Source organism: Xiphophorus hellerii, chromosome 16 (genome assembly GCF_003331165.1).
Source record: "Xiphophorus hellerii strain 12219 chromosome 16, Xiphophorus_hellerii-4.1, whole genome shotgun sequence".
NCBI classification, from domain to species: Eukaryota; Metazoa; Chordata; class Actinopteri; order Cyprinodontiformes; family Poeciliidae; genus Xiphophorus; species Xiphophorus hellerii.
This window is the reverse complement of record NC_045687.1, coordinates 13,945,663-13,963,776: the sequence shown is the minus strand read 5'-3', so window position 1 is coordinate 13,963,776 and position 18,114 is coordinate 13,945,663. Positions and strand designations below refer to the sequence as shown.

The window sequence follows — 18,114 nt, the reverse complement described above, 5'->3', positions numbered from 1 at the left end:
TACACTGGCTCCCTGCAGCTCAAAGAATAGACTTTAAAATACTGTTGTTAGTTTACAAATCACTGAACGGCTTAGAACCACAATACATTAAAGATCTGCTGTTGTTGTATCAACCTTCCAGACTTCTCAGGTCTTCTGGTTCTGGTTCTGCTCTGCATCCCCAGAACCAGAACCAAACGAGGAGAAGCAGCTTTCAGCATCTATGCACCACAAATTTGGAACAAACTTCCAGAAAACTGTAAAACAGCTGAAACACTGACTTCTTTTAAATCTCAACTAAAAACCCACCTGTTTAGAATTGTATTTGAAATGTAATCAATTACAAATTTATTGATGGAACTTGACTTAATGATTGATTCTATATTACATTGTGTTTCTGTGTTTGTAATGATATAAAGCACTTTGAAATGCCTTGCTGCTGAAATGTGCTATACAAATAAAATTTGATTGATAACCAATAATACCATAGGTGGAGGAGGAGGAGGAAACACCCATGTGACAGTAATTGACCAGTAAGATGCAATATTAAGGCTTCAGTATTAAGGAGCAGAAAACTGTCACACAAGACAAAAAATTAAAATAAAAACAGAGTAATGAGGTAGAGGTCACACATTGCTAGTGTTTTATTGGGCAGTCACACACGTGCAAAGAGTCAAATACAAATCTGATTGTAAGTAATGGCAGCAGACAGTCAGGTACAGCCACACAGACGTCGAACACCTGAGATGTCCAAACTTTGAGTACACACATTGTGTATTAATCCAGTTAATGACATACTGTATCCAAATATAGACAGCTAAGACATTTGTGAGAAACACTTTTGCAGTCTTCAAAGAAAGTAACAAAAACACTGTTAGCCTACCATTACTTATCCCAAGACTTGTAAAACACAAATACTGAAAATAGCAGAAGTTTCATTTGAAATCACCTCTGATGACTTTCTTGCAATCTGTCATTGAACAACCTGCACAGTAAGAGTTTTCAAAAAACAAAAGGACTACAATTAATATCTCAGTTACCTGGCAACCATATTAAAACAGTTGTAACAATACAGCATTAATACCAAATAAAGATCAATACTACATTTGAACCAAGCTACATTTGAATATTACAAAGACTATGGAGAAAATATTGAGACTTTAGTAACTGTGAAAATAACAAATCATAGTTGTTTCCCCATAATCAGAGGTTCCGAATGAAAACTATTGATTCTAGTTATTAGGCTGTTATAGTAATTAAATAAAATTAATAATAGAGTATTAAAATAGGGGGGATTTTCTTATTTTTTGTTGGCTTTATATTTTCCATCTAAACCAAAGGTAAACTGTGGTTGGAAACATCTGTAACATAGGCAGAAATGTCCAGCTAGAATAAACATCTGCCTCCCACCGCACCTAACAATGTTGTGAATGATACATGAACTATAATAATAAAATATAAAATAAATTTTGAATATTAAATCAGGAGAGTATTTTGACGTTTATAGATTTTATAGCATCAAATGTACGGAGATCTATCAGTGAGAATGCACATTTTTAAAGCTTGCATCATTCTAGTTTCAATACGTTGTCATGTAGGCAATTTTAAAGTCAACACTATTCATACTGATCATAAAAATAACGGAGGTTTTTCTATGCGAATGTCTAATATTGCTGTTTTATCAAACTTAAACTTGACATCCTGGAATGAACCCAAACAAAAACTGGAGAGATGAAGAAACAAAAGCAGTGTGAAGTCATTTTTAAGATCCTTTCCCATCCCTAAAAAAAATATTAACTTTACAAACACAAAAGACAAAAAAAAAAAAAAAACATATTAGTTTTTGCATCAAAGTGCAGAGATCATAATTCATAAAAAATAGTATATTCTCTTTACTGTCCATGCATGTTTTGGTAATTGGATCTTATCAGAAATATTAGGTAAAAAGTGGTTATTTTGTTTGCTTTTAAAATAGAAAAAGTTCAATTAAAACACATACTGTGATTTTATGCATTTGTAGCCAATATTTGGGCAAAAATTTTAATTTATATTGATTTACTTTTTTATTATAAAATGACATTAATCCCTAGCAAAAGTAAATAGAAAATTGTCCCTTTTTTCCCCATGTCTTGATACAGGCAACTAATCTTACATAAACTGACGATGAGCGATGTGGGACACCTAAAAAGGTACAGTCCCACCTTCTCCTCCCGCCCCCATCAGAGAACAAATGTGAATGAGCCCATTATTTCAAAGCTTTACCCCAACCATATATATTTGCAGTGATGTTACGATATAAAGCATATATTTTGCTTGTGCAAGTTGACGCTTGGACGGTGTCGTAATATGAGAAAACGAGACAACATATGTTCATATGGTTCATGTTATATATGAAAAGAAATCTGCTCATTTATTATAGACCAAAAATGTTCATACTTCAATTTAATATTTCATACTGGATTTTAATTTTGTCAAACAAAGGAAAGGAAATTTGGAGCTTTTTGTACATGTCCAGAGAGGCATGTAATTCTTCAGTCATCACATTTGCATATTCGGAGGAGATTTTTTCTTATGTAAAAGTTTATTTTTCCTAAAATTGTGAAGAGTTAACAGTAAGATATATATTTACCCAATCCTATGTTTTCTTCAGATTGTGAGAATGTCAAAAGCATTCACCCGTCCCATTTATAAGCTTTGGAGACGCTGAGCTGCACAGAGTATAAAAAAATCTGGCCTATTTTAATATCACTTTGCTTGTGATTTTATGGTTTCATCACTTGAATTACTAAAATAAACAACATGTTTTTCAATCAATCACCAAAACAGGCACTGACTTCCACAGTTTATCCCTAACATTTTATACATTCTCTGTGTATAAATAAAATCTTAGTTGGTCATTAAAGCCTTAACGTTCTTTGGAATGGCTAAAAGGTGCTTGTAGCTGGTTGCTGTTCCCACTTCATGTTTGTATATATTTTTTCTGCATCTATAAAATATTCAATGGACAACTCTCTTCCCTTCAGTGCTTTGAAATGCGTTCATGAGTTTCCTTTTGTTGCCGTTACTATTACATTTCCCTTTGGTTAGAAGAATGCCGTGAATGCTTGGTTTATTGTGTTTTTCCAGAATATTCCTTTTTAATAACAAATCAGCCTCTTCGTTTGCAGTGTTATTGGCAAGCAGGGCAACACAGCACTTTTATCCACATTACAAAATTTTGCTATTAAGGATTCTTAAATGGAATATTTGCTGATTTAAAGACATAATCGATGAACCACAACCGCCACTGTAGTACATTGTACAGCTTAAACCATTAGAAAAACAAATGCAATTAGCAATTAGCTGAATGTAGTAAAATAATATTCTAACTGAATGCTTCCATACAAATTCAATGCGTGAGCCTGCAGTTTCTATTCGTCTTAGCAGTAATATACCACATTCTTACAGCACATGAGACGAGTTAGGTTGTCTTCACTTGGTGGGACTGCTGCAAATGAGCTGCAGGCCTGCTAGTTTTACATCCCACGATAACAGCCCTATACATCCATTCATAGTAAAACTCAAAGGCAGAGTGTGCAGTAAACACCATTGACCTCAATGGGTTTAAGGGTAGGAGGAGCAAGGAGGTGGAGCTCACTCGCCACACCACTTCCATCCAGTCTGCAATAAAACGGAACTAGAAGAGCTGCTTTGGAGGGGAATTGTTTGCGATGACCTTCCGATTCCCCGCTGGAGAAGCTAATGTCCGCTGCAAACAGTCTACAAGGCAAAGAGGGCGTCCTCCGTCCGCTCAGACTTCTTGTGGGAGCCGGTGGGGGGACGAGTGGGGTGAGGAGGGTTAGCTCCGGGGGGAGACGGCAGAGTGTCCGCTGCCTTAGCTCGCTCCTCCAGGAACTTATCAAACTCTGTAAGGAAAAAAAAAAATCAATTCATCTTTGACACATATCAGTGGGAGGACAGATCCTACAAATTTGCACAATGTTTGGACGATTGGGAAATATAAAGATTTGCTTTAACCTTCTTGAACTTTTCCACATTCTGTCACAACACAACCATAAACATATGGTGTTTTCCTGGGATGCTATGTTGACACGTGGTTTTCAACATTTTTCTATACAAATAGAAATCTGAAAAGTGTGGCATGTTTACGTATTCATTCAAGTACCTTCACTGGTCACTCCCTCCTCAGCAGCATCTCCTTTCTATTCACAAGGGGAAAAAATGCAGTTATAAAGACACAAACCTTTGAGAAACACCAGGAGGTCACGAAAGTCAAGTCGTAAAATTCACACCAAGTGGCTCATATTCATGCAAACTCATCACACCAAAAAACCTCCCTGAGCCCCTCTAGATCCTCAACAGCATTCAACCAGTTAACTTTAGTAGGACAGACCCAAACGCAGTGTTAGGTCCAACATTTGTGGAACAAACAGGCTCAAAATGAAAAAATAACATGAAGTTAAAGGAAAATATGATTAGTAACATAAAATGGATGGGTAAAATATGCTACCAAGAAAACAAGAGAGATGAGGAAAAGAAAAGAGGGGAGAAAAAAAAGAAAATCAATGTATAAAAAAAAGTCTCACCACGTCAGCACAGAGCCACTCCTCTATATCATCCATGACAGAGGACTGCGATACGGGGATCTAAAGAGCAAAGCCATGGACGAACCACAGGGTCGCACCAAAGCCACAAAAATAAGAGACAAGCAAACCCCCAAAAAACATAAAACAGAGATACAACACACACAAATAACAAGAAGAATCACCAAAACCTCACAGACTGAAAGGATAAAAAAAATAAACAAAAATAAAAAAAAGGGACAAAAACAGCTTCTCTGGATATAATGAGCAGCTAATTAGCCAGCCTACATGTAAGAACAGGATCTCCCAGTTTGCATATGGCTCTCATTGATTTCACTGCGCTTGCATAGCTGAACAGCCGATGACTGATGTCGCACAGCCGCAGTCCTTATTCCACATCATTAGCTAATCAGCAAATCGCTTGAGCGGGGATTCAGAGATTGATTGGATGCGGAAAGCTGGGAGCACGGGGACGGGCCGGTTGTACGGAGCATGCATGCTCACGGCACGGAGCGCAGGGAGCGAGAGTGGTGCTGCATGGCGTGCAGTGGCGGTGACAATGGAAGCCATGTCAGAGGGGATGGCATTTTGGCTCATTTATGTCTGAATGAGGAGATTGCTGTGCTACAAAAGTTTTAAAATCTTTCACCAGATTAAAAACAGAACATTTAAAACTACGTTGTATTTATTAGAGCAAAATTTGCCTCATAAACCCCTTTAAAATTATTCCGATCTTATGAAATATTATCAAAATCAAAGTTTTTCATTCTTAGCTCAATCTCACTAAATCATCACAGGTAACAAAAGCCTTATTCTGAGGCCGTTTTACAGTACAAAATGCCGGGGGAGTTTTTTTCTTTTTGTGAGAGGACAGTTTATGCAAAGGAGGAGTATATATTAAAACACAGCTTGAGGCAGTAGGGCTAAAAAAAAAAAAGCCCTTCAAAAAACAAAAAATGCATGCATCTATGAGAAGAGAGGAGGGAACATTGCAGAGAAGAGAAAAATAACACATCTGTCCCTAGCACAAGTTGGGAAAATGCAACATTTTGTATATAAAGTGAGATTAAACTAAAAGAATTAAACTCATATGGTTATAAGTATCTATGTTAGTTGTTTTATTGAGATTATTTACAAGCGAAATGTGCAAGATCTTATAAAACTCCCCACAACACAGCAATCAGCGCCGTACCATTAACTTTCTTTTCAATTATTTTCCAAAATACCAGAGAGAGTATGAAGGCTAAAAACCTCCGTTTGATTTTATGTATGACCTTGAGGCAGGTCGGTGTAGCCTGACACAGACCATTACCTTCAACAGAACTCTGTCTGCTTTGTCCTTGCACTTTTAGAACAGATACACTCCAATGTCAGGGCCGGCCCAAGGTTGGACGGGGACCAAAGCTGGATTTCATTTAGGAGCGTGCCTGTAGAGACCACTGCCTCCCAGCAACCACTGTCTGTTTATTTGTTTGCATATTACATATTAAAGTACTGTTTTTAGAGTTAAATACTGAGACAAAGATGAATTCCCAAAACTGACAGTAGCGTAAAGTGTCTTGGAGTCCAATGGACTAGATAAAGCGCTATACAAGTGCATAGTGCTCGAATTAACAAGCATCATTAGACCCAAAATTATTCATACAAAACATGCATTATGTTTATGTGTATATCTTTCTCAATAGTCAGTGGAATTACAGGAATCAAAACTGTTTTTGTAATTGTTTTAACAAGTTTCCACAAGTATTTTGATGATTTATCTTTGGTGATGAGCACAAACTCCTTGAGGTTGCCATCACCCTCATCCTTCTCAACGTTAGCAAATTCCCTGCCTCACTACCCAATGACATGTTCCTGCGCTACTTCAAAGTGACTAAATACAAAAATAAAATTACGGTACATGTTTTATTTTGTATATAAAGTGTCAGTTCTTTAAAATCATATTTTCAATGTTAGAATAACAAATAGTTTCAATTAATTAAGAAGTTTTTATTCTTTATATAAAAGTATGTATTGTACTCAACTGCAAAAATAAGTTGGCTCATTTACTTTTGACATATACTGTTTGAGAACTTAATGGCTCTTCACTCCCCCCTGTTGGCCTGGGGTCCTGTAAGCAGCTTTTGAGTCTTCTTATGTCTCGTGTCGGCTCTGTACAAGATCGTTCTTGGATTTTTCCTAATTCTGCTTTTTAGCTGATTAAATCCTCAAATTGTTCAGTTTTGCACCAGAAGACCTTTACAATTTGCAAAAAAAATTGAATCGTTGGTGTGATTTTGCTGCATTGGGGTTATTGTGTAAGGTAAAATGAGTTATGTCCACTCATTTTGTTTTAGTTCATGACTGCTAAGTGGTGATGGAGCATATAAAAGCTTGATAAGAACCATTGGGTGCATTGTTAGAATTTAACACCTACAACAATGAACACAATGTTTAGTGCTCTGTCAAAAAACAGACAGTATAATAGAGGTGGGCAAAATTTGTTGTATCTTGAATAATTTTTTCATATTCTAAAAGAGAAACACCAAATGAAAACTTTGTATGCATAAAAATTTTATATTTTCTCTCAACTAATCCACTTAAAATAAATTGGATAAAGTTAGTATTGTCACTTTGCATTTGACATTGTTTTCATTTCATCATAATTTTCCCCCACCACTAGAACACATCTGCATTTAAAATGAAAGTGAACGCTAAAGGAGATTAAACACTGTTATTGGGATTGGTTAAGGATTTTAAACCACAGTGGTGAGGCGAGGCAAAACAGCAGCTGATGAAGATGGTGGATGATGCTAGCGTAGATGCTGGTAAACAGGACGGGAGGGCTAGGAGGACACACTGTGGATAAGAGTCCTCACCATTCCTTGGGTAATAAGCCAGCTGTCTATGGGCAGCTCCTGATCTGCTGGGTTATCATCCCCTTTTACCCTCAGCTGAATCAACAACAGAATAAGACCTTACACAAGAGAAGAAAGGCCCCGCCACAGCAAAGCACACAGTCCAGAGGAAGAAGACACAGGAGAAGTCAAAAGTGCAAGAGGCGACTTTCATTCACAGAGAATAACGTTAAAAGGAGAACAAAAAGAGAAATGTATCATTCCGTAAAGATGGAAATGAGGAAAACAAAGTGGGGAAAAAGAATTTGAATTCTATAAAAAGTGAAATATCCTAAAAGGAAAAACTTGACGAAAATTACTCAGAGTTTGGAAACACATGACGAGATAACTTCCACATAAATTCCAACGTTTGCTGAGAAAAAGGACAGAAAATCTTGAAACTAGTTTCAGACTCCTGAGTTGAAGTGTTTGGGAGAACCAACTGCTATCATCCATTTTTAATCCATCCTTTTAAATGATAAAAAGATCCAGAGTGAACATGTCTGTGACCTAAAACATGTCACTGGTTTAATCTGCTTCCACAATCCAAACTTGTCCACTTGCTTTCATCTGGAATTAATGTTGTAAATATAACCACCAGCTTCAGTTAAATAATTATACGAAAAATTACACGGTGCAAAACCGAAAAAAATACAGTATGACTTACTATAAACTGTAGGGACCCAAAAATCTGACAGATCTGTAAAAACATCTTCACTTCTCATATAAATATTCCCCCTCCACGCCCCATACATGGTAAATCTGACACAAAGTGAACGCTTTGATGTACTCACCCCACTTGTGTTTTGTTGCCTCACATCCAAAGCAGAGGCCAGGCCTCCCAGAGCATGGGGGTCTTCATATTTTACACTGTGCACCAAACCAATGAAAACTAAAGTTAACACTGGCAATTCAGAAACAGAAAAATAAACAAAAACCAGATTAGATTAATTCTAATGCAGGCAATCGGACCTCTAACCTCTGTGGAATTGGTGTTAGTGATATTATTGTGTAAGGTAAACATCATAAAGGAAAGAAACCCCAAATGTGGGAGGGAAAGTGTGGCAAAGAAACAAATAAGCTTAAGGCAGTATGTAAAAGATCCTGCTTCATGGTTTGAGGACGATGATAATGAGAACAGTGAGGGATCAACCCACAACTGCATAACTGGCACTTGGTATCAACCTGACATCTATGGAAATGTCCACAAGAAAACATAAGGAAGGAGAAATTTGCTAAACACAAAATAAAGACCTTACTGATATTAAGACTTACTTTTTGCGTTGCTCCGCCAGTGAGCTGCTCCTGGTTTGGGCAAACATGTCAAAGTCGTCCTTGTTGTGGCCCGACAGAGCCGTGAGGGTACCGCTAACACTGTCAGAACTTACATCTGGAACAAGAGATGAGGAAGGGAAGATTGGATGATTTTGACAAAAATAATTAGATCCTGAATGAAAACACACTTAAAAAAACCTAAATCGGGAACTAAACATGGAAGGAAGAAGATTCTAGGTATACTGACTAAATTATATGAACTGACGCTCATTCAAAGTCCTCCTAACAGGTACTTTTTCCTGTTCTTTGGATCTTTTAGAAAACTAATCCTAACTTTGCCCCTACCAAGACTAGCGAGTGCAGTAGATATGGAGGCTGTGGAAGGGTTGTGGGCAGGGGAGGCTGTGGCTCTGTGGGCGGAGCTGGACGAAGGGCTGGACACAACCCTGGGTGTAACCACGGCAGGGGAGCCTGGGCCCAGGTCTATGAGGTTGTCTTCTGTAGGCTCCGCTAACATCTGAGAGGACAGACAGGAAAACAGAAACTTTAAACATAAATAAGTGTGAATATGCAATGTTTTAGATAACAGAATAGCCGACAACTGTTTTGCAGATCAACTATAATTGTGGTTTATTTAAATTTTAGTTCACAGATTGATTGATTTAAAGTGACTTCTATTAAACAACACTCGGGTTTGACCACTTCAGCTAATATTTTTGAATCGGCTTTGCAAAAGAACAGAGGTACAGTGCCTCCCAAAAGTACGCTTTCAACTTGTAACGTTTCTCATTTAGCAGGATTTAGTGCAATAGACCAACATAAGTTTGAGTATGATGATAAAAGTGACCCTGGTTTATGAAATTATTCACAATCATCTCAATTTGTTTTAGCCACATCTCCTAAAACTGCCTTCAACTAAACTTTTGAGGTACATCACTGACTATTTGCTTCCGATTACACAAACAAACAAAGAAAGCACAGAGGCAGAACCAAATATCAACACAAGCAGCAACATGGAGGGTCATAAGCGCTGATGGTTTTTCCTTTAATTCGACTCGAAGAGTTTCACCTCTCCATTTTCACAGTTTGAAACATTTTTCATATTTGTTTGTAATTTCTTGTGTGAAGCATAACAGAAAGCTAATAACAGTAAACGAATCAGATACTAATGAGAACAAATTAAGCTTGAAAAAAAGTCTCAATTAAATGTCAAAAATATGCTGCTTTTTTCCACAAGCACAGTCTCTCTTGATGACACTTACCCCGTTGTTTTGTGCAGCCCTGCCCGATCTGTATCTCTCATACCTGTGAGCAACGGAAAATCACTTTCATATTCAAAAACCATATGACTAAGGTATTTAGCCAAACAAATGCTTCAGAAAAATGAGTTCAATAATTAGAGTACGTTTTGTGACATTTATGCATTAGGGCACCTCTCATATCGAAGGAATATATTGTTGAGGTCATCGTTGACGTGCAGCAGCTCCTCGGTCACTTCCTCGTTGGACACACGACTTATCAGCTCAACCACTCTCTGCTGCATGGCGCGGCACGTTCTGTTCAGCTCCTGGGTGGAGGGACACGCCGACAGATTGGCACGCGCGGGGAAGGGACACAGAAAACAAAAGAGCTGTGAGGACCACACAGCGCGGTGAAACCCCCCCCCCCCAAAAAACCCCTGCCAACCCAGAAACAGAAATCATGTTTGATGAAAACAAAACTACGCCGAGGTTTAACAAACAAACAGAGACGAGAATATTTGCTCAACTTCATTCAGTGCGGTTCTGTAGCAAAAAGATATTAACATGATGATTATAACTGGCAGCAGTTTGTGAGCAGCATGCCAGATCTGTCGGGCTGACACGAATACCTGAGTGGATTTGGCCAGAGGAGATTAAACTCTGCATGGGTCCCTGTAACACTGGCTGATGGCCAGTTTAGAGAATTTCACCTCTATTCCTCAGTCTCACACCTCTTTAAACTGCTAATGGTGTGAAAACTTGACACACTGCACCTCCTGGTGGACGCTTAGTGCTATAACAACTCATTTTGGATGCGACAACAGGAAAACATTTTTGGTCAAAAAAGGTTGTAGTAACACACACCTCCCAATTCTGACTAAGATAAAGAAACTGCTAACACTTAGCAGCTGCTCAAGCTATCAGATTCTGTCTCAGACGCCCAAACTTGCTGACATTTAATGCATTTCTCCTTGTCAACTTGTTGCCATAGTTTCACAAATGTCAGTTCCTGACTGGCTAATCAAGTCTATTTCCATGTGGACTGGGAGAAAACATTTTCTTCAAAAGAGGAGAGAGTTTTTCCTTGAAAGCAGCCTGACCCAATCTGGTGAAAAGCCCTGATTGATCTGTGGGGTATGAACTGAACTAAATGCCTTTTTTCATCGCGTGGCACGCTAACATGCATCTTGTTTTAGCGAAGATCACAAACCAGTGAAGCTTATCAACTGGTAACTCAATGGCTAAGGTAAAGGATTCATTCTTCATGTGTGTTTTTGAAATTATAAGACTGTTCACATGTGGACATTAGTAGAGTTTGAAGTATCTGAGGATAAGGTTCAAATGTTACCTGGAGCAGTTCTAGGTCAGAAGCGTCTTCCTGGCCGGGGACCAGCTCCGTAAGCATCTCTGACATGACTTTGATGTTTCCTCTCACGATGTCCAGCTCACTCCGCAGCCGGGCGATCTGAGAGCACAACAACTCCATAAAGGCCTTCCAGTCCGTTTCTGCTGACGACGTCTTCAAATCGCATTTTATTCATTGCACAAATACAAATCCGTGGCTAAAAATGCAGCTATGGAGCTGTGGGTCATCACCTGTTCAGGTGTGGCAGTGACGGGGCTGGGGATGCTGGAGGCCTGCGTGGCGGTGGGAGTGGGCTGAATGGGTTTCGGATTGCCAGGAGCCGACGCGTTAGGAGCGAGGTACTTCATCATCCCTGGGTCCACTTCAGGTGTGCCCTGCGATTCGAGAGGAAAAACTGAGCAGAAGTCCTCTGCTAACTAACATGCAGAAAGAGTTTTTTATTCTTGCCCTCTGTGGCGTGTGGATGGGAGACAAAGCATCCAGGTCGGCCATTGGAAACTCAACACCTTTCCTCTTCAGCTCCTCATAAATGTGGACCACGCCAGTCAGATCAGGACTGCTCCTGAAGGCATCAGCCCAGGACTGTTAGGAAAAATAAATGAAGGGGGCAAATATTTAGCTTTTTTTCCACTGAAAATGAAGGTGAGTGAATAAAGCATCTTCCTCTATAAATACTTAACTGTGTAAACATTCCTTCTGCAAACACTGATAAATAAGTAAACAGTCGCCACCTGTTGGCTGAAGTGACCTCATGTAGTAAAAAAGCAACACTAGAAACATCTTACAAGCGGGGCATAAGGGACTCACCTGACCTGCAGTAGCTTGCAAAACTAATCTTGAACTTTTCAACACTTTGTTGTGGTGCAACCACGCATTTCAATGAGCTTTGAATTTTAAGTGGCAGATCAACACAAAGTAGCACATAATTGAAAAGTGGAAGATAAAGATGCAGAGTGTTCATAAAAATAATATATATACTGTATATATAGCCATTTTAAAAATTTGCCAATTTTCTTCAAAAGACAGAACAAAATATAGAGTAGTTCTGGAAAACAACATGTTAGAGGATGCAAAAGATGTGAGACTGAAGCTGAGGTTCACCTTTCTGCAGGACGACAACCCTAAACATAAAGCCAGAGACTCACTGGCCCAGTTAAAGTCCAAATCTGAATCCAATTAACAATCTGGCAAGGCTTGAAAACCAAGGTTCATAGACCCTCTTCTTAAAATCTGAGTGAGCTTGAGCTATCTTGCAAAGTTTGGGCAAAACAAAATATGAAAAAGTTCTATGAAACTTTTGGCAAGGCAATGTTCGTTCTGTACCACAGAACCGCTGATTTGGGCAGCTGTAAGCAGGAAAAAAATAACAATGCACTTATAACATTATAGAAATAGTTACAACACACATGGGGAAAAAATGAGAGAAAGCTCCATTACTTGTATGAGGGACAGAACTTTGTCTTGCACTATTGTGGGAGGATTGGCTTTGGGGGAGATGATTTTGACCAGGACGCCATCAATGAAATCTCTGTGGGCCACGTGGATGTGAAACCTGTGACCGCAGTTCTTTACACACGTCTCCAACACCTGCAGAAAGCAAAACGATCACGCAGAGAGACATTACAAACCGAGAAACAGAGGAGGAAGTTGAGGAATTTACACAAGCAACAAGTTTGGTTTGGCAGAAGCTCGGTGTTCTGCTGTTTGGCATAAATGGTAACTGTCTGTGTTTTTAACAGACATCCGAAGTCTCCTAGAGGCTTTTATATGAGGCACAGAAGGGACAGAAGGGAAAAGAGGACACAAAGAAAAAAGTGGAGGAAAAAAAGAAGGATCAATGTAAGGAAGGATACAAGTAAGAAAGAACACAAGAAAGAAAAAAGAAAAATGGATAAAAGAATGGAGGTGGTATGACACAACAGACATGCTTTCCTGTCAACACACTATCAAATAAAGGTCAATGGAGCCAAAATAATCCTTTAAGAATGGAAGTGAAAACACAGGAAAGAAATAATAAAAAGACATAAGGAAGAACAACATTTGAGATTGTGAATGCAATCTTTTTTCATACTTAGATGTTGAAAATATTAAATTAAAAACTTTTCCAGGCAAAAAGTTTGGAAAGTTCACTTATTGTTGAACTTTCTGCATACCACAGGAAGTGTAGGAAGACACATTTCTACAGTCCATTAACTGAACAGGAAAACTAATTAACTAACTCATTGTCTCATGTTTTTCATTCAATTGTGTTTGTGTACATTCAGGTTTTTCTGCAACACATTTAAGTGCTTTCCGAGCTTTCTTTGCACAAAGCTCAATGCTATCTCTGCGGAATCGCCACATAGGCCTTCAAATCCAGCTGAACGCATGAACAACCTACCGTTAGCGCCAGCATGACCTCTCTGTAGTTCTTGTTGCCGCTCAGTCTCTTCTTCAGGGCCCGCATGGCGTCTTTTGGCCTGGAAGGAAGAACAGCATTGAGTGCCCCCGGCTGCGAGCGAGCAGAACACCACGGACTTCGCTGGAATGGAGTATTTTCGGGGTCGCGATAACAGATGCCGGTCTGTCTGTGAGTGAAACTATTTGAGTGATACTGAGAAGAACTGTCACACCATCTGCCTGTCTCTTTTTTTTCCTCCTTCTGAATGACGACAGAAAGCCTCTCCCAAAAGGCAAGATCAAAGCTACCCATGCATAAAGAGCTCAGGCTGGCTTCCTGCCTAATACTACCCATCCCTTCAATGAAGATGGGGCATAATAAGCTCTTATGAGCTCATTCATAAGCGCATAACAGGTACTTAGCAAGGCTGCTGAAACTGATAGAGATGGATGTAGACAAAAAAATACAGTCAGAATTTTCTTCTTTTTTTGTGTGTGCACGAAGCACACGAGTGCAATCGGAGGACATATTTCAGATTCTTTTGTTATTGGGCGTTGGGTCTGTTTTGTTTTATCTTGTTCAAGTGCACACCATCTGCTGTCACACTTTTAAAAAAGCTTTGTGTGCAAAAGGCACACACAGCATGTTAGGATGACAGCTAACAAAGGTTACTCAAAACATATTCAGAATCTCCCGAAATTCAGGGTTTTTTTTGGAGTTTAACAGTTTCGCTGAACATCTTGAAGACAAAATGTTCTTTTTTTTTTTTTTTTCTTTCCCTCTCCAGATCTGCTTTTGTTGAAAGCTGGAAGTGAGAGTGGCAAAACGAGAAGGAGAGAGAGAAAGAGAGAGAGTCTGCACTGGAACCGATCTGCTAAATCTGCCAGCCTCATGCTTCACTGCAAACCGGGCCCGGCTGAGGATCTGAAATCTTTCATTCATTCAGTCAGTGACACAGGAAAACAACAAACAAAAGGGGTTTTTGTCTGGTGTGCCGACATCTGGCAAAACGACAGTAGGCAGTGCATTATTCGCTTCAGTCACTCGCTCCGCCCGTCCGTCCGTCCTTCGATAAGACGGTGGAAGCTCCGTCACAAGCTGCCGTGGGAGTTTAACTGTTTTTGGACCACAGAGCGATAAGAATCCAAGGCCAATAATAACACCGTTAATGAACAAAAGTCGCTCACCCCTCATCTGTCTCGTTTATGATGTCACAGATCTCCATGTTCAGAGTCCAGTCCTCACTCTGTAGGCCTCCGTCTGTGGCTCTCTCTGGAGGAAGAACACAGAGACATCAACCAGACTTCTAGTGACTTTCTGCATACATGAAAAATGACACCATATATATAAAAAAATTAATTTTATATTATAATATAGTATTATATTAGCCAATATAATAAGTGTTATGGTTACTCTAAGTTTACAACCTAAAGATCAGCAAAACCAGACACCCAATTAGCCAAATGTGGTTTGACTAACAATCAGCAGGTCAAATAAATAAGAAACTACAGATTATTTTTATTTATTAAATGCATTAAAGCACTTTTTGCAAGTCTGTTAACACAACACAGCATGATGTACTTGTGGGGGAAAAAGGCGTGTTTGGGAGCAAACTTGCTGACAAATCTTTTGCTTCCCTGTTTAGCTCAAAGCAATTTTTCCTTTCAAAGTGTCTTTGATTGAATTTTTGAATTAAGCCATAATTTCAACAGAAATATGATGCCTTAAAAGCAAATATGAATTCTAAAAACGTACGGATTAGACTTTTCTTGTCCGACATTGATTTCCAGCATCTCTGTGGTCGCACCTATCGATTCAGTAACGTTTTTCCTCTTGAGGACTCGTATATTTCAGGGGGGGGAAATCTGCTCCATGTTCTGAGGTAGATGTTGCACTGTTAAATCCAACAGCTTATTAAGGAATTACAAAAATATGTTCATTTATGCATCATTTCTGCTTATGTCCCTAAATTTGATGAGGCGCTTATTGAAATCATGGATCAATGCATTCTTAACAGAAACAGTGATAGTTTAAATCCATTGACTGAAAGTAATTACTATCTACAAATACACTAATCCCTCAAAGTGCTTTTCACCCAGCTGCACCCACAAACATACACATTAATACACAGATATAGAGATAAGTAGGCAACTTGGGGTTAAGTGCTTTCTCAGGGCCACATCCACAACAGCTCTTCCTACTGAATCATACTTGGTAGCATTTAATTAACAGGAAAAAAAAGAATTTGGGATTTTTCAGCATTTCGCCTGTTGGTTACTGATCAGGTATGATCAAGAAAAAAAGGTATAATTCTCGTATCTGAAAAAAAAAGAAAAAAATAAAAAACGGTAAGACCTCAAAGGTGCTGTTCAGTAAAATCCTGATTGATGCATGTCTAGAAGTCACACTTTGTAACCAATCCAGTAAGCAGTAAAGAGCAAATCAAGCTACAGTAAGTAGTTCATACCACATAAGATTAGAAGTTGCTGCAAAAATGTAATGTTATTTTTTATGTACATAATTGTTGAACATTAAAGCACAAAGCCCTCATCAATGCGGTCAAGTAGAGTGGTTGTTAATGCCTGGGTTGAAATGTTATGCAGATGTTCACAACAAAGCAATATTCTTTCTGGTCAGGATGACCAGAACCAACAACTACATTTGAAGAAGACATTCTCATTTAAAAACAGCCACATAAAGTGATGGAATTACATTTAGCAGAAAATAATGAAAACAAGCTGATGGAGTCTATTTGTTTGCTAGCTCCGTTGCAGATCAGCAAAACACAGACATTACAATGAAAGAGGCACCAAAGTAATAAAAAAAATAAATAAAAAAAAGCACATTAGTTATATTGCTCTGAGGTTCCTCTTTTAGAGGCCATGTGTAAACATAATTTGTTATCCGCCCTCCTTTTGTCCTGTTTAACTTTCACAAACTGCACACCGGCTTTAAATACTTTAAAGCAGTTGCCTTTGAAATGAGAAGTCAACACACACACACACATTCACTCTTCTCTTTTAAAAGCATTTTGGATCGAGGTAGGGGATGATGAGGAGAACAATGTGATGATCTGAAACTTAGGGTATTGTTGTTCATCGCCTCTTTTTTTTTTCTGTTCAGACTCTTAGCAAGATGCCTGACCTATTACTAGGTACTATTTATTGTAATTAGTTAGGCTATAATTTATTCCAATAGAAATAAGCTTTGTCTTTGTTTCATTTTTTTTAAAGTTGGCTTGCATTCGGTGTTGTCTCCCAGCCTCTCTTTTTTTTATTGGCCGACAGCAACACGCATGTGAAGTTGAGTCGCTGACCGCATCTGCAAAAAAAGATGGAGTCATGTAGAAAAATTAAACCAAAACGACACCAAACGCTGCGTCCAACTTCTGCGTCTTAAGAGCATCTAGAAGTTGAGTTTGGAGCAATTAACCACAACACCCTTCCTTTAAGCTCCTCAAACGGATTGTGGAGTCAGGGCGGGACAGAGCACGAGAGAAGGAACGAAGAGGAACTAGAAAATTCCTGAAGAAATTTAACCGTGGCCTGCCAAAGTGTGCCCGTCGGTTTGGACCCAGTGTTCGGATGGTAAAAATTAGCATCAATGCTAAGATTAGCTACTGCGCAAGACAGTGACCTGACCTGAGAGAAAAAGATGATACAGGCTAAAATTATTGCACCGCCTATGGCGGTGCACTAACCAGAGGGAAGTATTAAGGCTTTTATTTTGAAATTTTAAGTAAGCTTCATTTTAAATGTCCAAACTAATCCCATGAGTAACAGTGATTGGGTTAAATCGTTTCTATAATGCCCAAAAGAGCAATTACCTGATGTAAAAATTGTCAATGCTTTTATTTTGAATTTTTTAGTAAGCTTCATTTTAAATGGCCACACTAATCCCATGTGTAACAATGGTTGGGTAAAATCAGCTATAAAATGCCCAAAACACAAGTAGTTCTAAAGGCAGACTCAGTCCTCCTCTGTAGTAACTGACAGTTCTGCCATGTTGTAGTTCTAACCTGTATGTTCTGCCATAGTTAGAACTACAGTGATGCGTTTTTGTAGTCCTAATCAGCTGCTCTGCCCTGTCCTGTTCTTTGTTCTGTTGCTATGGTAATGAAGCTTGTCTGTCAGACACTCAGGGCTGACAGAATTCCATTTCTTTGAGTCAGCCAGTTTGACTGAAAAAAGCAGTCCTAACAACTCCTTCCCGTTCGCGAACCGTGATACGTACTTGAAAACCGTTTGAAGCATCTGAGAGGGCTATTTGTCGTCTCCGATAGTACCACGATTCATATTCTCTACCTCACTCACAGTAATAACAGCGATGAGAGAAAGATGGTGTGCGCTGAGCTCAGAAATTGGAAGTCAATCTGTGACTATCCTCAGAGGGATATTGAGGCTTTTATCTTGAA

General features: G+C 38.9%; 1 protein-coding gene across 3 annotated transcripts in view; it reads right to left on the bottom strand.

The window, feature by feature from the left end:
• Window positions 1-594: 594 nt before the first annotated feature.
• Window positions 595-18,114, bottom strand: part of tom1l2a (target of myb1 like 2 membrane trafficking protein a) — a 28,723-nt gene continuing 11,203 nt past the window's right edge. The window contains exons 2-16 of one of the 3 annotated variants that reach the window (XM_032587251.1): window positions 14,888-14,972; window positions 13,701-13,779; window positions 12,758-12,907; window positions 11,768-11,902; window positions 11,551-11,694; window positions 11,303-11,419; window positions 10,147-10,280; window positions 9,976-10,018; window positions 9,059-9,230; window positions 8,714-8,828; window positions 8,233-8,308; window positions 7,421-7,495; window positions 4,566-4,625; window positions 4,145-4,181; window positions 595-3,884 (exon numbers count right to left, since the gene is read on the bottom strand). In XM_032587251.1, the coding sequence (XP_032443142.1) occupies window positions 3,739-3,884; window positions 4,145-4,181; window positions 4,566-4,625; window positions 7,421-7,495; window positions 8,233-8,308; window positions 8,714-8,828; window positions 9,059-9,230; window positions 9,976-10,018; window positions 10,147-10,280; window positions 11,303-11,419; window positions 11,551-11,694; window positions 11,768-11,902; window positions 12,758-12,907; window positions 13,701-13,779; window positions 14,888-14,972 (1,568 nt within the window). In that variant the 3' untranslated portion in view covers window positions 595-3,738. The remainder of the gene's footprint in view (window positions 3,885-4,144; window positions 4,182-4,565; window positions 4,626-7,420; window positions 7,496-8,232; window positions 8,309-8,713; window positions 8,829-9,058; window positions 9,231-9,975; window positions 10,019-10,146; window positions 10,281-11,302; window positions 11,420-11,550; window positions 11,695-11,767; window positions 11,903-12,757; window positions 12,908-13,700; window positions 13,780-14,887; window positions 14,973-18,114) is intronic. The other 2 variants (XM_032587253.1, XM_032587254.1) reach the window with 2 other exon arrangements.